The sequence below is a fragment of the Muntiacus reevesi genome, chromosome 21, assembly GCF_963930625.1.
Source record: "Muntiacus reevesi chromosome 21, mMunRee1.1, whole genome shotgun sequence".
In the NCBI taxonomy this organism is placed as follows: domain Eukaryota; kingdom Metazoa; phylum Chordata; class Mammalia; order Artiodactyla; family Cervidae; genus Muntiacus; species Muntiacus reevesi.
The window spans coordinates 13,038,138-13,060,953 of NC_089269.1; the positions used below are offsets into that span (position 1 = coordinate 13,038,138).

A 22,816-nucleotide genomic window follows, 5' to 3' on the forward strand; every position below is an offset into this window, starting at 1 on the left:
TTTTTGTATCTAGATTCCTTTTTGTTTGCAAAGTGTCTTAGGACATAAATACCTTTGTATATGTGGTTTAAATCTATCATTATTTACAGTATTAAAATTTGAACAAATTTACTAATTCAATCAAATATAAAAATACTAATATTGTTACATGTTAACTTCCTGACCTGCATACAGGTTTCTCAAGAGGCAGGTCAGGTGGTCTGGTATTCCCATCTCTTTCAGAATTTTCCACAGTTTATTGTGATCCACACAGTCAAAGGCTTTGGCATAGTCAATAAAGCAGAAATAGATGTTTTTCTGGAACTCTCTTGCTTTTTCGATGATCCAGCAGATGTTGGCAACTTGATCTCTGGTTCCTCTGCCTTTTCTAAAACCAGCTTGAACATCTGGAAGTTCACGGTTCACGTATTGGTGAAGCCTGGCTTGGAGAATTTTGAGTATTACTTTACTAACGTGTGAGATGAGTGCAATTGTGCGGTAGTTTGAGCATTCTTTGGCATTGCCTTTCTTTGGGATTGGAATGAAAACTGACCTTTTCCAGTCCTGTGGTCACTGCTGAGTTTTCCAAATTTGCTGGCATATTGAGTGCAGCACTTTCACAGCATCATCTTTTAGAATTTGAATAGCTCAACCGGAATTCCATCACCTCCACTAGCTTTGTTTGTAGTGGTGCTTCCTAAAGCACACTTGACTTCATATTCCAGGATGTCTGGCTCTAGGTGAGTGATCACACCATTGTGATTATCTGGGTCGTGAAGATCTTTTTTGTACAGTTCTTCTATATATTCTTGCCACCTCTTCTTAATATCTTCTGTTTCTGTTAGATCCATACCATTTCTGTCCTTTATTGAGCCCATCTTTGCATGAAGTGTTCCCTTGTTCCTGGACATGAAACAACAGACTGGTTCCAAATAGGAAAAGGAGTATGTCAGGCTGTATATTGTCACCCTGCTTATTTAACTTACATGCAGAATAGATCATGAGAAACACTGGGCTGGAAGAAGCGCAACCTGGAATCAAGATTACTAGGAGAAATATACACAACCTCAGATATGCAGATGACACCACCTTTCTGGCAGAAAGTGAAGCAGAACTAAAAAGCCTCTTGATGAAAGTGAAAGAGGAGAGTGAAAAAGTTGGCTTAAAGCTCAACATTCAGAAAACTAAGATCATGGCATCTAGTCCCATCACTTCATGGCAAATAGATGGGGAAACAGTGGAAACAGTGGCTGACTTAATTTTTCTGGGCTCCAGAATCACTGCAGATGGTGCTTACAGCTATGAAATTAAAAGACGCTTACTCCTGGGAAGGAAAGCTATGACCAACCTAGACAGAATATTAAAAAGCAGAGACATTACTTTGTCAGCAGATATCCAGCTAGTCAAGTTTATCCAGTAGTCATGTGTGGATGTATAGTTGGACTATAAAGAAAGCTGAGTGCAGAAGAATTGATGCTTTTGAACTGTGGTGTTGGAGAAGATTCTTGAGAGTCCCTTGGACTGCAAGGAGATTCAACCAGTCCATCCTAAAGGAGATCAGTCCTGGGTGTTCATTGGAAGGACTGATGCTGAAGCTGAAACTGCAATACTTTGACCACCTGATGTGAAGGGCTGACTCATTTGAAAAGACCCTGATGCTGGGAAAGATTGAAGGCAGAAGGAGAAGGGGACAACGATGAGATGGTTGGATGTCATCACTGACTCAATGGACATGCGTTTGGGTGAACTCCAGGAGCTGGTGATGGATGGGGAGGCCTGGCATGCTGCAGTTCATGGGGTCGCAGTGTCAGACATGACTGCGCGACTGAACTGAACTGAACATGTTAACTTACACAATTAAAAGATACTGAAAAAAAATTTATTGAATGGCCTAATGTGTCAGTTACCTTGCTAAGTACTCGTGATCTTAAATCATTGTCATGTTTGATACTCCTAGGAGGAAAATAGACCTTCATTTTTATTACTCAATTTACTGTACAATTTACTGTTTTCTCCTTAAAATGTTGCTCATATATGTGAACATCTCTCCTTTTACAAAACTCTCCAGTTTCTGTTCTCCTCACTGAATATATGATTTGTTAAAGTTAGTCTCCTTGCTTCAGAACTTTCAACCAATTGCATGAACAGGTTTCTGAAATGTATAATCATATTACTTTGCTTCTGGAAGACTTCAGTGACTGATGGCTTGAAGATAAATTCAGATTCCTTAGGGTGGCATATAAGAGTAGTTATCTGACCCATTTCCCTGCTCTTTCCACATATTCACTAACAGCTGTCATCATTAGTTTCATCAGCTTTCTGACTCCATGCCATGGTTCAACTCCTTCATCCCGCATTCCCAATACCACACTCATTTCCATAAACATTGACTCGGGTTTCATACCCATTCATGTTTTCCACAAATATCGGGTTTTTTTCTGTTTCTTTTTAAGGCATAGGTTATTTCTTATGCTAGTTAAAAAGTAAATACCCCAGGCTACTCATATCTTCATTTTCTGAACTCCTAAGCTTATTTGGGAAGAGGTAGTGTTGATTCAAATTCTGTCTGATTTCCATGACCTGAATGAACCTGGGCAAGCTCCTAAATATTGCAAAATGTGGGATTTCTGCTGAGGAAAAACATGAAAATTCACATCCAGTAACTGGGAAGTAATATATATGAAATGTCTACCTTAGCACTTAGAAGACAGTAAGTTGTCAATAATTTTTTTCTTTTCTATTGCACATGTGTGTGCATGCTTAGTTGCTCAGTCGTGTCTGACTCTTTGCGACCCTTTGAACTGTAGCCCACCAGGCTCCTCAGTCCATCGGATTCTCCAAGCCAGAATACTGGAGTGGGTTGCCATGCCCTCCAGAGGATCTTCCCGACCCAGTGATCAAACCCGCATTTCCTGTGTCTCCTGTTTTTCAGGCTGATTTTTTACCTGCTCAGCCACTGGGGAAGCCCAATTGCACATGTAAGGATCAATAAATACTACTAAGATGTTTAAGTTTTGCCTGTTTCTGCCTTATTTTTATTCAAGCAGCACCTGCAGCTTTTGTTAATGCTATGTAGGTATTGATTCTTACCTTTGAGGCAGTCCAGTTTAATGGTATTCCTATTAAACAACAAGCAAGTCATGGAATGATATCAGAGAGAAAAAGCTGTATTTAGTTAATATATTTAGGAATTGCACTGTCATATATGATGGTGTATATGACAACCAAACTACATGAAAATATAAAATCCAAAAACATGTCAATATAAATAGAATCATCTTAAAACTACAGGTTAAGTAACTAGTATACTCATATACTCTATTTCAGAGAACTTGAGAGAAAACTGACCAACACCAAAGAGGAAAGTGTTCTTGATTAGACAGTAGATTGATTTCACGTTCAAAGATAATCTCTTGAACAAACTCAAAACAGAGAGTCAAATTGAAACATAGAGTTTACTTCTGTCACACAATATTGTTCAAAAAGGGATTAATATTTGAGAACTTGCGATATGAGAGGTTTTGTAAAATTACACCTTGAGTTTTCAGGATCTTGCCAAGAATATTAAAGGGAGGCAAACTTCACATGTAGTGACTTTTATTCCCAGCATTTATTGAAAATTGTAAGCCCACTGTATTCTGAAGCAAGTAGTTACTGGTTAACTAATTGCATCATGACACAGTTTGTGACCTCAAGAGTAATAATAGTAGTAGTAGTTATTATTTTGTAACTTAAACAGCTTTATTTTAATGTAATTTGCTCTGTGCCATTGGTTCATCTCTTGAGTGTTTACACTGTGAAAATTCTCCCATGAAAATGATTTCTTAAATTCTACTCCTTTGGCACTTTGGCCACGTCTTCTTAAACCAATCATATGTTACTGAGCACTTGAGCTATTTCCGTGTCTTGGCTATTGTGAATAGTGCTTCTGTGAAAACTGGGGTACATGTATTCCCCATCCTGATCCCCCCTCCCTCTCCCCCCCCCCCCCCCCCCGATCCCTCTCGGTCTTCCCAGTGCACCAGGCCCGAGCACTTGTCTCATGCATCCCACCTGGGCTGGTGGGGGAATATATGTAAATCCATGGCTGATTCATGTCAATGACAAAAACCACTACAATATTGTAAAGTAATTAGCTTCCAACTAATAAAAATAAATGGAAAAAAAAAAGAAAACTGGGGTACATGCATCTTTCTGAATTAGTTTTTGTCTTTTCCAGATATATGCCCAGGTGGGATTTCTGGGCCATATAGTACCTGTAGTAGTTATTTAACAATCTGTTACTTACCTATTTACCCCTTATGGGACCTGTTAGCTTAGAGTTTGAAATGCATTTTAACAGAATCTCTGCTATCCGAACTTGTTTGTTTGACTCATACAACATCATTTTTTTTAGTAATTTAGTATTTTATAAACAAAATGATCATTTTCCACTTTCTCAGTACTCTTTGATTTTGAAAAAGAGGTCTGGGCAGATTGAAAACAATTATTCACAGAATATTTTCAGAATAGGAGTACGTCAAGGCTGTATGTTGTCACTCTGCTTTTTTAACTTATATGCAGAGTACATCATGAGAAATACTATGCTACATAAAGCTCAAGCTGGAATCAAGATTGTTGAGAGAAATATCAATAACCTCAGATATGCAGATGACACTACCCTTATGGAAGAAAGTGAAGAAGAACTAAAGAGTCTCTTAATGAAACTGAAAGAGGAGAGTGAAAATGTTGGCTTAAAGCTCAACATTCAGAAAACCAAGATCATGGCATCTGGTCCAATCACTTCATGACAAATCGATGGGAAACAATGGGAACAGTGGCTGACTATTTTTTTGGGCTCCAAAATCACTGGAGATGGTGATTGAAGCCAAGAAATTAAAAGATGCTTACTCCTTGGAAGGAAAGTTATGACCAACCTAGATAACATATTAAAAAGTAGAGACATTACTTTGCCAACAAAGGTTCGTCTGGTCAAGGCTATGGTTTTTCCTGTAGTCATGTATGGTTGTGAGATTTGGATGGTGAAGAAAGCTGAGCACTGAAGAATTGATACTTTTGAACTATGGTGTTACAGAAGACTCTTGAGAGTCCCTTGGACTGTAAGGAGATCCAACCAGTCCATCCGAAAGGAAATCAGTCCTGAATATTCATTGGAAGGACAGATGCTGCAGCTGAAACTCCTATACCTTGACCACCTGATGCGAAGAGCTGACTCATTGAAAAAGACCCTGATGCTGGGAAAGATTGAAGGCAGGAGGAGAAGGGGACAACAGAGGATGAGATGGTTGGATGGCATCACTGACAATGGACAAGAGTTTGAGTAAGCTCCGCAAGTTAGTGATGGACAGGGAGGCCTGACGTGCTGCAGTCCATGGGGTTGCAAAGAGTTGGACATGAGTGAGTGACTGAACTGAACTGAACTGATAACATTTTTATACTTTTTTTCATAGCATTTATTACCTCCCTATTTCTTAGACTATAAATAAGAGGGTTTAACAAAGGAATAACTAGAGTATAAAAAATAGCAAGGGGTATATCTTTGTCTTCGTCATTAACTGAATTTGGTCGCACATATGTGAAGAGAAGGGAACCGTAGAAAATTGAGACAGAGAGAAAGTGGGATGCACATGTAGATAAGGCTTTACCTTTTCCCTCTTTGGATTTCATCTTGAAAATTGTGAGAAGAATAAAAAGGTAAGAGATTATTACTATTATAATAGTAAAGACTGAAAGTGACCCTGCAATGATAAATAACATTAATTCATTGATATCAGGGTCTCGACAGGAGAGTCTGTATAATGGAAGGACATCACAAAAAAAGTGGTTGATTTGATGAGAACTACAGAAAGTTAGCCTAAACAGAAACCCTACATGAATCATGGGATGCAGATTTCCAACAACATAGGCCCCTGTGGTCATCTGAACGCAGAGTTTCTTTGACATCATGGTGTGGTACTGCAGTGGTTTGCAGATGGCCACATAGCGATCATAGGCCATTGCTGCCAGGAGAAAGCTATCTGTAGTTTCAGCAAGGCAGAGAAAATAAAATTGTGCCATGCATTCATACAGAGAAATCATTCTGTCTTTGGAAAAGAGGTTCTGTAGCATCTTGGGGGTAATGGCACTGGAGCAACAGGAATCCATCAGCGCGAGATTTCCCAGGAAGATGTACATTGGTGTGTGAAGGCGATGCTCTGTAACTATCAGTGCCACCAGGCCGAGATTGCCCACCATGGTGATCAGGTAGATGGTAAAGAACACCAGGAACAGAAGGGTCTTCAGCTCCAGGTGATCTGTAAATCCTGTCAGGGTAAATTCAGTTGTCAAGGAGTGGTTATCCTCAGTCATCTCTACTTGTCTGTTGAGATAGGAATTATGGAGATAGAAGGTTAATTTAAAACGTATGTAAATTTCCCTTAAATATTTTTTTTTGAACAAGAAGAGCTTCTCCTTCAGTCTTCTACTCTTACCTCCTGTGATATACACACAAACTCTAAGGGACATTCATTCCCATAACATGTCAGATTCTATGACCTCAAATCTGTAACTCATAATTCCCAAGACTCTTGATAATTATAGGAAGGATGTTAATATTGGAAGAGGTTTGTCTTTATGAGTTTGTGAAAGTATAGTATATGACTCTAAGGTACTTATATTTGTTGTGAGTTTCAAATAAGGTCAGTATTAGTTTTCACATTAAAGATCCTTGAAATGAACTTAGAATCAATTTTTTGTATATTTGTCATACACAATAAAGGACAGAAATGTTATGGACCTAACAGAAGCAGCAGATATTAAGAAGAGGTGCAAGAATGCATGGAAGAACTATACGAAAAAGATCTTCACGACCCAGATAATCATGATGGTGTGATCACTCACCTAGAGCCAGACGTCTGAGAATGCAAAGTTAACTGGGCCTTAGGAAGCATCACTACAAATAAAGCTACAGAGGTGATGGAATTCCAGTTGAGCTATTTCAAATCCTAAAAGATGATGCTAAAAGATCCTAAAAGAAAGTGCTGTTGTCAATGTGCCAGCAAATTCGGAAAACTCAGCAGTGGCCACAGGACAGGAAAAGGTCAGTTTTCATTCCAATCCCAAAGAAAGGCAATGCCAAAGAATGCTCAAACTACCTCACAATTGCACTCATCTCACACACTAATAAAGTAATGCTCAAAATCCTCCAAGCCAGGCTTTAGCAGTATGTGAACCATGAACTTCCAGATATTCAAGCTGGATTTAGAAAAGACAGAAGAACCAGAGATCAAATTGCCAACATCTGCTCGACAATTGAAAAAGAATGAGAATTCCAGGAAAACATCTATTTCTGCTTTATTGACTATGCCAAAGCCTTTGACTGTGTGGGTCACAATAAACTGTGAAAAATTCTTAAAGAAAAGGGAATACCAGACCACCTGACCTGCCTTCTGAGAAATCTGTATGCAGGTCAAGAAGTAACAGTTAGAACTGAATGTGGAAAAATAGACTGGTTCCAAATTGGGAAAGGAGTACGTCAAGGATGTATATTTTCACCCTGCTTATTTAACTTATATACAGAGTACATCATGAGAAACACTGGGCTGGATGAAGCACAAGCATGAATCAAGAATGCTGGGAGAGACATCAATAACCTCAGATATACAGATGACACCACCCTTATAGCAGAAAGCAAAGAACTACAGAGCCTCCTGATGAAAGTGAAAGAGGAGAGTGAAAAAGTTGGCGTTAAACTCAACATTCAGAAAACTAGGATCATGGCATCTGGTCCCATCACTTCATTTCAAATAGATGGGGAAACAGTGGATACAGTGGCAGACTTCATTTTTTTCCAGCTTCAAAATTGCTGCAGATTTTTGCTGAAGCCATGAAATTAAAAGACCCTTGCTCCTTGGAAGAAAAGGTATGACCAACCTAGACAGCATATTAAAAAACAGAGACATTACTTTGCCAACAAAGGTCCACCTAGTCAAAGCTATGGTCTTTCCAATAGTCACGTATGAGTGTGATAGTTGGACTATAAAGAAAGCTGAGAGCAGAAGAATTGATGCTTTTGAACTGTAGTGTTAGAGTCCCTTGGACTACAAGGAGATCCAACCAGTCACCCCTAAAGGAAGTCAGTCTGAATATTCACCAGAGGGACTGAAGCTGAACCTGAAACTCCAATACTTTGGCCACCTAATGTGAGGAACTGACTCCTTGGATAAGACCCTGATGCTGGGAAAGATTGAAGGTGGAGGTGAAGGGGACAACAGAGGATGAGGTGGTAGGATGGCATCACCAAGTCGATGGACATGAGTTTGAGTAATCTCTGGTGGTTGGTGATGGATAAAGAAGCCTGGCGTGCTGCAGTTCATGGGGTCGCAAAGAGTTAGACACAACTGAGCGTCTGAACTAACCTGAACTGATATTTGTCAGTGATCAGAAAGTTTTCATATACTCAGCATTGTGAATGTTTGAAAATAGCATGTATCATATGTGTTACGTTACTACCTTAGAATTGCGTGAAGGTCACTAAGGATTAATGAGAGGATTATTCAGTTTTAAAGAAAGTAAGCTGGGATAGCTACGGAATAAAACATGCATTGATTATCACATTTTTCATCCCTTTTCCCAGTGTCATACTATAAACACTGACTCTGTCCATTCCATTATTCTTATTGATTTTTGCTCTTAGGTATAGTCCTTTCTTTCTAAATGTAAAACTTAGTTTACTTAATAAAGTTTTATCTAAATGACTCAGACTGTTCTGATTTACAGTTCCTATACTCTCAACCACATCTTATGTATCCATTACAGTTTACAATGACTCTTGTACAGTCTATAATGCTTTTCTCATATGTGCACACACAATTTCTTTATTATACTATAGGCATTTTGAGGTTTAGTGTTAATTATTATTGCTTACAAAAGCTATGGGGAAAAAGTTGTTTTGATTCCATTTCTTCACTGCAGTTAGTTGTGATACACGAAATTGTTTTCTGTATACTACCAATGATCATTAGTGGCTTTGGTTGTTCCAGCAGTGACCCTTAGTAACCTCTTATGCAAATTGAGTCTATTATTTTGAGTAGTGTTCACAAAGAAAATTATTCGTGATACATCATTTTTTAAAATTAAGGGTTAATATCCAAAATATATGGGCTTCCCTTGTGGCTCAGCAGTAAAGAATCTGCCTGCTAGTGCAGGAGATGCAGGAGACTTGAGTTTGACCGCTGGATTGGAAAGATCCCCTGGAGGAGGAATTGGCTACCCACACCAGTATTCTTGCTTGAAGGATCCCATGGACAGAGGAGTTTGGTGGGCTACAGTCCATAGTGTTGCAGAGTCGGACTCGACTGAAGTAACTTGAGCATGCACGCACATCCAAAGTATATAAGGAACTTGTACAGTGCAACATATCAATAAATGTACAAACAATGTGATCACAAAATGGGCTAAGGAACTAAAAAGATAAAAAATTCAAATCGCCAATAGACTCATGAAAAGATATTCACATTAGTTAGGGAAATGCAAATTAAAGGAGATATTATCTCACACCTGTCAAAATGCCAGTCATTAAGAAGGCAAAATATTACACATGTTGCTGAGAATGTGGAGAAACCTCTGTTGGTGGGAGTGAAAATTGGTTCAGCCAACATGGATATCAATGTAGAGGTTCCTCAAATAAAACTAGAACTACCATATGACCTCACAATCCTGCTTCTGGGTATATACTAGAAGGAGATGAAAACAGATTAGCAAAAGGGTATCTGCACTCCTGTGGAGCATTAGTGACAATAGCAGGCATATATAAACACCCAAGTGACCATCAAAGGATAAAAGGTTAAAAGTATGGTGCCATGTATTCAACTGTGAGAAATAAGGCTCTCCGTCCATTTATGACAACATGGATTGACCTTGAGGACATTATGCTAAGTGAGGTAAGTCAGATAAAGACAAATACTGTAAGACATAACTTACATGTGCATCTCAGAAAGCCAAACTCATAAAAGTGGTGGTTACCAGGAGCTGAGGAATGGGAGAATTAGAGAGATGTTTGAGTGTATTAATTTGAAACTAATATATAAGTAATTCTGTAGATGTAACACATAGTATACTGGATAAAGACAACTTTTTATTCTAATCAAAGTTGCTAAGAGACCAGATCTTAACTATTCCTACCGCAAGAAAGAAATGACAGTTATATGATGTGATAGAGTGCTACAGTGGCAATCCCATTACTATTTATTATTGTATGAAGTCAACAAGTTTGACTTACACATGTTATATGTCAAATATGTTTTAATAAAAGTCTGTTTTTATGAAAAGTTTAGATATCCTTCTTTTATCTGAGTTGACCAGTCTATTATTTTTCTGTTTCTAAGAAAATTATGTTAGACTTTCTGAAGTATATTGCAGTAGATTCAAAGCTAATAAAAGTAAGCTTCCCTTTATACGTTAGTTTTCTAACAAGTAGAAAAAGAGAAAACCTTTTAAATTGTAATATAATTTTTGAGAACACATTTTGTTTTCCTTTAAATAACTGTCTTCTGCCATTGTTTAGGTATCCATTAGGAATGATGACTGAAGTCTGATATTAATTCTGTAATCAAAATTTTTTTCCCTTAATCAAAACATCAAAATAAAGGCCTTTGCTGAATATGTTATTTATTTGTTTTAAAGTATTAAATATGAGCTACTTATTCATCCTAGCTAGAAAAGACATTCCATGTGAGTGCTGGAATTGTTTAACAGAGTTACTTTGTTTCCTTACCTGTATATTTGAGGTTCGACTTTAATCAGAAAAGGTCAGAGTGAATTGAAGTGTCATTCTCATCCTAATTTTTCCGTCGCCTTCAGTGTTGAGAAAAGCAGGGAAGAAAACTGATTTGTTGAAATAAAACAACAACAAAAAATGCTTAATGCCTCATAGATGTTAATGGATACTAATACTAAAATTAAAGATAAATTAGAATAAATCCTTTACCTGGATTTCACTGAAAAAGTCTTGTTTGGTTTATAGTGTTAGATCTCATAGAACACCAGAATATAAACCTTGGTCTAGAAAACATTTGGGATTAAAAGAATGAAAATATGAGCGATTTCAAATAGCTTAGTCAACAATTATGTTCCTTACAATGCTAATTTAAAGTTCTCTATCAAATCCTAAGAGATTACTCAGGACCGACATAAGTGCATTTCTGTAGGGAGATTTATAACCAATACATATAAAGATGCCCTGTGAGACAGTGAGGTTAAAGCAAATTACATGTGGAATCTAAATAATACAACAAATTAATGAATATAATAAACAGAAACAGACTCACTGATACAGAGAATAAACTAGCAGTTAATAGTTGGAGAGGAAATGGGCGTGCTGTAAGATAAGGTGGATTGAGAGAGATGAAGTACTGTGTATAATATAAGTAAACTACAGTGATATATTGTACAACGTAGGGAATACAGCCAATATTTCATGTTAACCTTAAATGAAGCATAATCTATAAAATAATGAGTTACTATGTTTTACACCTGAACCTAATACAATATTATACATTATATATAATGCATCTGCCTTCTTTCTCAGGATGGCTTTGGGTACTTGGGGTATTTTGTGATCCCATACAGATTTTAAAATTGTCTATTTCTGTGGAAAATGTCATTATAATTTTTTTGCTGTGTATTATTTTTTGCTCTGTACTTAATTTTTTCTTTATTGAGGTGGAGTTGAAGTATATTATGTAAGTTTCAGTTGTACAAGATAGCATTTCACCATTTTTATAGGTAATAGTCGTTTATTGATAGAGAATTTCACCTGTTTTCATAATGCTATCCGTGTAGGTTATTTATTTTATGCATAGTAGTTTGTACCTCTTAATCATCTGACTCTGTCTTGGCCCCCACTTCTTCCCTCTGCCCACTGATAACCTCTCGTTTGTTCCTATCTGTTTAAATATGTTTCTGTTTTTTACATTTGCTAGTTTGGCTTATTTTTTAGATTACACATATAAGTGATATAGTACAGCATTTGCCTTTCTCTGCTGAACTCATTTCACTAAGCATGAATCCTTTAGCTAAACCCCAGTGTTAGTCACTCAGTCGTGTCTGACTCTCTGCGACCCCATGCACTATATCCCGCTAGGCTCCTCTGTCCATGGGATTCTCCAGGCAAGAATGCTGTAATGGGTTGCCATTTCCTTCTTCAGGGGATCTTCCCGACACAGGGATCGAACCCGGGTCTCCCGCATTGTAGGCAAAGGCTTCACTGTCTGAGCCACAGGAAAGTCCTTCCCATGTTAGGGGTGTTTTAAGGGATGTTTTAAGTCATTACATCTTCAAATTTTATTCTCAACCTCTTTTTATCTATCTTCTCCTTCTGGGCCCCCTATAATATAAATATTAGTATGCTTAATGTTGTCCTAGAGGACTCTTAAGTTTCTTTCCATTCCATTCTCATTTCTTTTTTCTGTTCAATGTTAGTAATTTCTACTATTCTGTTCCATGTTGCTGATCCATGTCCTAATATACTGTTGATATTTTCTAGTGTATTTTTCACCAGTTATTGTATTACTCATCTCTCTTTGGATGTCCTTTGTATTTTCTAACTGTTGTTTTGTTCAGTCCCTCAGTTGTGTCTGACTCTTTTGACCCCATGGACTGCAGCATGCTAGACTTCTCTGTCCTTCACTCTCTCTCAGAGTGTGCTCAAACATGTCCATTGAGTCAAAGATGTCATCCAACCATCTTATCCTCTGTCACACCATTCTCCTCCTGCCCCCAATGTTTACCAGCATCAGGGTCTTTTCCAATGAGTTGACTCTTCACATCAGGTGGCCAAAGCAGCGTCAGCACCAGCATCAGTCCTTCCAATGAGTATGCAGGGTTGATTTCCTTTAGCATTGACTGGTTTGATCTTCTTGCTGTCTAAGGGACTCTCGAGAGTCTTCTCCAGCACCATAGTTTGAAAGCATCAATTCTTTGGTGCTCAGCCTTCTTTGTGGTCCAGCTCTCACAGCAATACACTGTTTGTTAAAAACTTCTAATTTCTTTCTTTGTGCATCCATTCTTCTCCTGAGTTATTTGATAATTAACATGATCCTTGCCTTGAACTCTTTCTTGGGTTGATTGCCTATCTTCACTTAGTTTTTCTGGGGGGGTTTTATCTTGTTCCTTCATTTAGACCATGTTCCTCTGTCATCTCATTTTGCCTAACTGGTTTTTATTTCTGAGTGTCTTGTAGGTCGGTCATGTTTCCCAAGCTTAGGGAAGAGGTATTTTTATAGGAAATGTCCTATGTATTCCAGCAGTGCACTCCCCTCTCATCACCAGAGTTGAATGCTGTAGGAGTGCCCTTGTGTGGGCTGCATTATTCCTTCTGTTGTGGCAGGCTGACTACTGTGGGTGGTCTATTAGACGTGGTTGTCTCCTGGTCCATGTTGGTTGCCAGGCCATGCCTTGTGTGGAGCCTGCTACCATTGGCTGGTGGGGCCAGGTCACAGGGCTTCATGCTGCAGGACCCCAGTGAGCCCCACAACTTGTTCTGGCTCACTGGTGGGCAGAGGTGAGGCCCCGAAGACCCCAGGGCTGTGACAACCCACTGGTGTGTAAATCAAGGCACTGAGGCTACTACTGGTTTACAGCAAGCAGAGCTATATCCTGTGGTCTGACTGTAGGGCCCAAGTATCCCAGAGCTGATGTCAGGCAACTGTTTGGCAGGACCAATTCCTGACATAGCTGGCAATGGGATTAGGACTGTTTCAAAGCTTGCCTTGGCTTGCTGGTGGGTAGGGACAGGGCCCAGCTGGTTCTGGGGCAGAGTGTGACCTGCTGGTGGGAGTGCTAGGTCAGGAGGCTGCAGGGATGTGATTGTTCTGTGGCTTATCTGCCCACTGGCTGCGAGACTGAGCCTGAGGCTAGAGCATGCGTACTGGAGGTTGGTCCAGGAATTCTGGGGCTGGCGCCTGCCCACAGGTGGATAGAGCTGGCTCCCGGGATCTCTGGCTGCAGGACTCTGGGAGCTCCTGGTCTAGTTCTTGTGCATGGTGTGTGGGGGCAAGGCCTGAGCGCTCTGGTTATCAGGGCCTCAGTTGGCTCACTGGGTCTTAAGGTAGCTTCTCTACTGGTGAGTGGGGCTATGTTCTCCCAATTAGCTGCTTGGCTAGAAGCATCCCGCACTCCTACCTATATGCTATTGGGTAGGAACAAAGGTGCATCCTGAAGATAGTGTGCTATAGCAAGGATTCCAGCATGCTGCTTCCCAGCACCAGTGTTTACCTGTTGGTAGAAAGAACTCCCCCAAATGGCTGCCTCTGATGTATGTGTCTCCATGGTGATATGCAGTTGCCTCTTGCCTCTCTGGGGAACAATCCAAGATCAGCAGGTAGGTGTGACCCCGGTTCCTCTCAGCTTACTGCTTCTGTCCTGGTTCCCAGAGCATGTGAGATTTTGTGTGTGCCTTTTGAATATGAATTCTTTCCTACAGCCCTCTGGGACTCCTAAAAGTAAGCCCCACTGGCCTTCAGAGCCAAATGTTCCAGGGACTTGTCTTCCCAGCCCAGGATCTTTAAACTGGGTCACCCAATGTGAGGCTAAGACCCCTCACTCATTGGGTAGAGCCTCTACAATTTTAACTATTCTCCCATTTTTGGGTCACCCTCCTGGGGTTGTGAGATTTGACTGTATTGTGAGTGCACCCCTCCTATTGTCTTGCTGTAGCCTTTATACGTTTAGTTGTTTTATTTCTGTGTGATGCAATTATAAATTTGATCTTTTCCTTAATTTTACTTTCTGTTAGTTTGCATAGAAAATTAACTGATTTTTGCATATTGATTTTGTGTCCTGAGAATATATTGGATTCACTTATTTCTAACTGTATTTAGGTGGGATCTTGAAGGTTTTCTATGTGTAATATTATGTCATCTGCAAATTATGACATTTTTACTACTTCCTTACAGATTTGGAGGCCTCTATTTTTTTGTTTTTGTCTAGGGTAGGGAAGATAACCTGGAGAAGGAAATGGCAACCCATTCCAGTATCCTTGCCTGGAGAATCCCATGGAGAAAGGAGCCTGGCAGGGGCTGCATTCCCTGGGTTTGCAAAGAGTAGGATATGACTGAGCGATTATCACTCACTCAGCAGCAGTGTTTAGGACTTCTAATACTATATTCAGTAAATGTGGCAGGAGTGGTTATTCTTGTCTTGATTCTGATGTCAGAGGCAAAGTTTCATATTTTCAGTGTTCAATATCATTTAGCTATAGGCTTGTCATATGTGACCTTTATCATGTTGAGGTGCATTCCCGCTATGCCCACTTTGTTATGGTTTTTATTATAGATGGATGTTAAATGTCGTCAAGTGCTTTTTTCTGCATTCATTAACATGATTCTTCTGATGGTTGTTTACTAGAAATATTGGGTTCTTATTATCTTTTCTCGTGCAGTCTGTCTCGTTTTCATATCAGAGTAACTCTGGCCTTCTAATTGAGTTTAGAAGTGCTCCCTCATCTTCCATTTATGGAAGAGTTTGAGAAGGATTGGTTTTTATTCTTCTCTAAATATTTGGAAGAATTCAGCAGTGTAGCCATCTGATCCTGGGCTTGTTTCTTGATTAGTGAATCAGTGTCTAGTAATTACCAGTCATTATTCTGGGATTTCCAGTTTCTTTATGATTCAGTTTTAGTAAGTTGTATATTTCTAGAATATTTCCCATTACTTTGATTATGCAAAGTGTGTGTGTGTGCGCGCTCAGTCTTGTCCTACTCCTTGCAACCCCATGTACTGTAGCCCACCAGGCTCCTCTATCCTCATTCTCTCCAGGCAGAGGTACTGTAGTGGGTTGCCATTTCCTTCTCCAGAGGATCTTCCTGACCCAGGAGTGGAACCCACATGTCCTGCATTGGCAGTTCTTTACCCCTGAGCCACCAGGGAAGCCCTTTATTTCCATACATTTTTGCATTTTCCAGTTTTGTGATAATTTATTTCATATCTTTGGACTAGGAAAAGATGCTTCATATGTTTTCAGTCTTCTTAAAGTTCTTAAGATTTATTTTATGGCTTAACATATAACCTATATTAGAGAATATTTTATGTTCATTTGAGAAGACTGTGTATTCTGTTACCTTTGGATGGAATATTCTTTATATGTCTGTTAAGTTCACTTGGTCTAATATATAGCTTAAGGCAAAAGTTCCTTATTGAGTTTCTGTGTGGTAAAAGTGGGAAGTCCTCTACTGTTATATTATTTCTCCCTTTAGGTCACTTAATATTTACTTTATAAAAATTAGGTACCCCTATGTTGGGTGCAAAAATGCTCACAAATGTTATATCCCCTTTGTCATTTGAAAATAACCTTCTTTGTCTCACACTAAAGTCTGTGTCTTAAAGTCTATTTTCTGGATGTAAGTGTACTACCTCAGCATCCTTTTGGTTTTCATTTGCCTAGAATTTTTTTTTCATCCCTCAATTTTCAGTCTCTGTGTCTCCTTATATCTGAAATGAGTGTCTTATAAGCAGCATATGGAAGACTTAAAAAAATCCATTTAGCTAGTCTACATCCTTTGATTGGTGAAGTTAAAGTAATTATTGATATTTAGAGCTTACTAATATCATTCTGTTGTTTTCATACTATTTTGTAATTCCTCTGTTCTGTTATTCATCTCTTGCTGTCTCATTTGTGATTTGATATTAATACTTTTCTTAGTTGTATGCTTTGATCCCCTTCTTTTTAGCCTTTCTGTTTCTACACTAGATTTTTGCTTTATAGTTACTGTGAGTTTTTGTGTATCATTTAAAGTGTACTTCTTTTTTGAAGAATGTTTTAATTTCACTTTCTTTTACTGTAAACAGGCTACTTATTAATATCTATATAAATATATTCTTTATTTCTGATATATTATTAATAGAGGAGAACAGCCTGGAGCAAAGTTTATGAGAGTTATGAAAGTTTTTAATCTGTTTTGTTACACTGTCCGCCAGAAAGCCTGTTTCAATCTGAGTAATGTACCTATTCCATTTCAGTCCCAACAAATTTGCTATCATACTCCTTTAACTATTTGACAGAATTATAGCTCTTCTTTCCCTTTATCGGGCTTCCCTGGTGGCTCAGACGGTAAAGCGTCTGCCTGCAATGAGGGAGACCCGGGTTCGATCCCTGGGTCTGGAAGATCCCCTGGAGAAGGAAATGGCAACCCACTCCAGTATTCTTGCCTGGAAAATTCCATGGACTGAGGAGACTGGTAGGTTACAGTCCACAGGGTTGCAAAAATTCGGACACGACTGAGCGACTTCACTTTCACGTCCCTTTATTACTCCCAAAATGAAATAAATAAAGCCATAATGTTTCAATAGCCTTAATTTAAAATAAACAATATATTTTCTTAATCATACTGCATATTTTAATTTTTTTGAATGGCCATTGGTCCTTGTTTTGTTCAGAGGTTTGCATTTTTATATGAATTATAAGCACTCCTTATAAAGACATTTAACTTTTCTTTCTCTCATAAATTTCTTTTTTTTTTTTTTTTGTATTTTTATTTGACTGTTTACTCCACTTTTTTATTGTTCTGTAAAGGTTTTAACACTTTACGTAGTCATTTTAAGAGAGTCAACTCAACAAAACTGAGATCTTGCCCACTAGTTAAAATGAGAAAAATTTAATTTAGTGAACAGTTCCAAAGCATTATAAAAGCAAAGATTAAAACAGGCAATAGTAAGACAATTGAAAGATTACTAATGGTGGGAAGCTCCTACTGGGATCAGTGATGTTAACAGAACCATTGATTTCAGCCTTGAGCAATTTTCCTGTCGGGGCTCGACTCAGTGAGAAGATGCAAGTTGTGCTGGAGACACTGCCTGTAGCAGAGAAAAGGGGGAGAGATATTGCGATTTCTTTTCCTCCACTCTGAAGTTTCTTATCAGTGCCTCTCATTGTCCAAATCTAGCCCGAAGTCATTTGAAAGGGAGTCTGGCAAATAGTTTACAGTTGAAATTGCTTATAAAACAAAACATAGATGTGAAAGTTGAGAAATGGATTGAGAGCAAATAGGCAATGATCTGGAGAATTATATATATATCGATTATCTGGTTTACGATTTCTAGATTTGGTGTTTTTACAGTAAATCTTTTCCTTTCTCAGAATTACTTCTACTATTTGTATTCAGTGTTGATTCTTATGTTTTCAGTACACATGAAATATATTTTAGTATAAATATAAATAGAAATCTAATCTTATTTCTCAATGCAGAATAGTTTTCCAAACACTATCATTTATCTATTGTTTTGAAATTATGCTTTTGTCATATTCTGAGTTTTTAGTTTCTGCACTATTATTTAGCTTCTTATATCTCCTTGTTTATTCTGACAACCTACTGTGTTGCTTTTTATTCACTCACTCTACAATACGCAGATGACGCCACCCTTATGGCAGAAAGCAAAGAAGAACTAAAGAGCCTCTTGATGAAAGTGAAAGAGGAGAGTGAAAGAGTTGGCTTAAAACAACATTCAGAAAACTAAGATCATGACATCTGGTCCCATCACTTCATGGCAAATAGATGGGGGAACAATGGAAACCGAGAAAGACTTAATTTTTTGGGGGGGCTCCAAAATCACTGCAGCTGGTGTCTGCAACCATGAAGTTAAAAGACACTTACTTCTTGGAAGAAAAGTTGTGACCAACCTAGACAGCATATTAAAAAGCAGAGACATTGCTTTACCAACAAATGTCTATCGAGTCAAGGCTATGGTTTTTCCAATAGTCATGTATGGATGTGAGAGTTGGACTATAAAGAAAGTTGAGTGCTGAAGAACTGATGCTTTTGAACTGTGGTGTTGGAGAGTCCCTTGGACTGTAAGGAGATCCAGCCAGTACATCCTAAAGGAAATCAGTCCTGAATATTCATTGGAAGGACTGATGCTGAAGCTGAGACTCCAATACTTTGGCCACCTATTATGAAGAACCGACGCACTGGAAAAGACCCTGATGCTGGGAAAGATTGAGGTCATGTGGAGAAGGGGATGACAGAGAATGAGATGGTTGGATGCCATCACTGACTCGACGGACATGAGTTTGAGCAAACTCATGAGTTGATGATGGTGATGATGATGAGTTGAGTTGGTGATGGACAGCGAACCCTGGCATGCTGCAGTCCTTGGGGCTGCAAAGAGTTGGATGTGATTGAGTGACTGAACTGAACTGAACAACATGTTTATGGAGAAGGAAGTAGCAACTCACTCCAGTATTCTTGTGTGGAGAATTCCATGAACAGAGGAGCCTGGTGAACTACAGTCCATGGGGCTGCAAAGAGTCAGACATGACTGACCTATAACACATGAGAAATTAAAATTTAATAATTAAAATAAAAGACTTAATAGAGCATTAAATGGATATTGGTAAAAAGTTTTTTGAAAAGTTATTTGTAAACTTGTAAATAATAAGTGTTTCAGTTAATATTTATTCACTTGCAGATACGGCACCTCAGACGGTACGAAGATCTTTTGGATTGTGCAACTGGAAGAATGGTTTATTCCAGTGATTCTAAGTCTGTTTCTCTGTGATTTTTCAGCTATCTTTCTTGTCTCTTTGACTTCATCTCTAGGCTGGTTTCACTCTTGCTAACAAAAGCAATGTTGACTGTGCCAAGCTTCATGAAAATCAGAGAGATAAACACTACCTGTTTTGTGGACCTATATTAAAATAAAGGATACATATTTCCTATAAACTTCTGGAAAATCACCTCTTTTTTTCTCACTGTCCTCAAGTAAGTCACATACTTTCCCTTAATAGACCTCTGGGATTCAGTGTTGCTAATGGTGAGATGAATGCTACAGATGTCCATGACAGAAATCACGGTACCCTTAGAAAAAGGAAATGAAATCAATGCATGGAAGTCTAATAACAAAATATCCACTAAAATAGAGGGTGATACAGGATTAGAACATCTATTTAATTCAGAGCTTTTCAAAGTTTTGCTGTCTAGACTTCTTTCCGCCTCTAAAATATGTTAAATCCTAAAAAGCTTTATTTTGGGTTATATCTATCAGTATTTACAGTAGGAGATTTGAAATTGAGAAAATAAAATATTCTATTAAAAGAAAAATAATAAGCCTATTACATTTTAACATACTCAATTATATTAAAAGCATATTGAAGGAAATGCTTATTGAATGGCCATATGTCAGGTACCTTGTTAAGTATGAAGTCAGTTATGTCATGTTTGATTCAGGAAGAAGATAGGCTTTCATTTTATTATCTAACAGGTACAGTTTAGTATTTTTTTTTAATGTTGCTTCTTTCTGTCTACTTCTCTCTGTTTAGGATATTCTCCAGTTTCAGTTCTCCTTAAAAATAAGTTAGTCTCCTTGATTCAAGTCTCCTTCCAGTCAGTTGCAAGATCAAACTTCTGAACTGTACAATTACATCACTCTGCGCCAGGTTATCTTCAGTGTTTGATGGCTCTAAGATAAATTCGGATTCTTCAGGGTAGTGTATAAGTTTCTCAGTAACCTGATCCTCTTTCCCCCTTCTCCCCACATTCACCAACAGCTCTCTCCAACAGTTTTGTCCACTTTCTGGCTCTGTTCTATGGTTCGTCTTCCTCATCTCCCACTCCCAGTACCACACTCATTTCTATAAATATTGACTCTGGTCATATCTGTTCCTGTGTTTCTCCAAATACTACATTTCCCCCCCAGTTTTCAGTAGCACAGGTTACTTCCCATGCTACTTAAGAACTCAATACCCCAAGCTACATGCTGTCAATTTTCTGAACTCCCAAAGCATACAGAGGAAAAGACAGTATAGATTCAAATTCTAGGTCAGACCAGGGGAATTGGATGAGTCGGGCATGTTCCTCAGTATTTCAGAGTATGGTATTTTTATACTCTGGACCAGCCTGTAAAAGGTCTAACTAGTTGAGGGCGTAACATAAAGTCTAGCTTAGTGAACAGCTGATGAGAGTTTGTCAGTAAATTATTTTTTCTTTTATATTTGCCCATGTAAGAATCAATACATAGTTTAGATAATCAGAATTTTCACTTTTTCTGCCTCTCTTATGCCTGAAAAGCACCTCCAGCTTTTTTGTTAATGCTGTTTTTATATCAGTATGTTACATTGCAGTCAGTCCAGGTTAGTGGTATTTCTAATGGCAAACAAGGCAAGTAATACTATCAGAGAACAACGCCCTTCCATTAATAAATTACACTATCTTATGATAGATAGTCAGCCAGACTACATGAAAATGTAAAATTCATAGAGATGTCATATAAATAGCCTCACTTTCAACTTCATATTGGTAAATCAGTGATATATTCAGATCCTCTATTTCGAGAACTTAAGAGAAAACTAACACTAGAAGGAAACTGCTTAGAGAATACATGTTCTGCTTGATTTCATAGTTAAGTATAATTTCTAAAGCAAACTCAATATTGTGGTTTAAATTCAAACATAGTTTACTTCTGTCACATGCTGTTGCTTAAGAAGGGTTTGGTATTAGAGAACCTGGAATATGGGAGATTTTGTAACATTATGCCTTGTGGGATTCCAGGATGTTGCCAACAGTATTAAGTGGAGGAGACTTTCATATATAGTTACTTCTATTTCTAGCATTTATTGGATTTATTGAAAATTGTAGCTCATTATACTCTGAAACAAATAGTTGCTAGTATATGTAAATACATCCTGACATAATCTGTGACCTCAATAATAAATATTTAGTTTATCTGAGATGGAACCTAGTCACATATTTTGAAATACGTTGCAGCAGAATCTCTCCTTTCTTAACTTGTTTGCATGACTTACACAACATCATGTTTGAGTAATTTAATATTTTCCATGCAAAATGGTCATTTACCACTTTCTCAATATTGCTTGATTTTAAAAATAAAGTTTTATCAAATTTAAATCAGTTGTCCATATGGAATGATATTTTAGAATGTTATGATGTTTTCTTCATAATTTTTTTCATAACATTTATTACTTCCTTATTTCTTAGACTATAAATGAAAGGATTTAACAAAGGGATAACTAGTGTATAAAAAATAGCAAGAGGTATATCTTTATCTGTGTCATTAACTGAATTTGGTCTGATATACATGAACAGAAGGGAACCATAAAACATTGAGACGGAGAGAAAGTGGGATGCACAGGTAGATAGGGCTTTGCCTTTTCCTTCTTTGGATTTCATCTTAAAAATCGTGAAAAGGATGAGGAGATAAGAGATTATTACTATGATAATAGAGAATACTTGAACTGACCCTGAAAAGATAAATATCATTAATTCATTGATATAAGGGTCAGCACAGGAGAGTCTGTATAATGGAAGAACATCACAAAAGAAGTGATTGATTTGATGAGACCTGCAGAAAGTTAACCTAAACAAAAATCCAACGTGAATCATGGAATGCAGGTTTCCAGCTGTGTAGGCCCCCGTGGTCATCTGAACGCAGAGTTTCTGTGACATCATGGTGTAGTACTGCAGTGGTTTGCAGATGGCCACATAGCGGTCATAGGCCATTGCTGCCAGGAGAAAGCAATCTGCAGTTTCAGCAAGGCAGAGAAAGTAAAACTGTGCCATACATTCATAGAGGGAAATCATTCTGTCTTTGGAAAAGAAGTTCTGTAGCATCTTGGGGGTAATAGCACAAGAACAACAGGAATCCATCAGCGCGAGATTTCCCAGGAAGATGTACATTGGTGTGTGAAGGCGATGCTCTGTGACTATCAATGCCACCAGGCCAAGATTCCCCACCATGGTGATCAGATAGATGGTGAGGAAGACCAGGAACAGAAGGGGCTTCAGCTCTGGGTGATCTGTAAATCCTGTCAGGGTAAATTCAGTAGCCAAGGAGAGGTTATCTTCTGTCAT

General features: G+C 38.2%; 2 protein-coding genes across 2 annotated transcripts; both read right to left on the reverse strand.

Annotated features, from left to right (window-relative positions):
* Positions 1 to 3,086: 3,086 nt before the first annotated feature.
* Positions 3,087 to 6,327, reverse strand: LOC136152323 (olfactory receptor 5K3-like). Its single transcript, XM_065913624.1, has 2 exons — positions 5,401 to 6,327; positions 3,087 to 3,098 (listed from the first exon to the last, which is right to left on the reverse strand). The coding sequence occupies exons 1-2, from the start codon at positions 6,325 to 6,327 to the stop codon at positions 3,087 to 3,089; spliced, it is 939 nt and encodes a 312-aa protein (XP_065769696.1).
* A 15,559-nt stretch (positions 6,328 to 21,886) lies between these two features.
* LOC136152324 (olfactory receptor 5K1-like) lies at positions 21,887 to 22,816 on the reverse strand. The gene has a single exon (XM_065913625.1). The coding sequence runs from the start codon at positions 22,814 to 22,816 to the stop codon at positions 21,887 to 21,889; it is 930 nt and encodes a 309-aa protein (XP_065769697.1).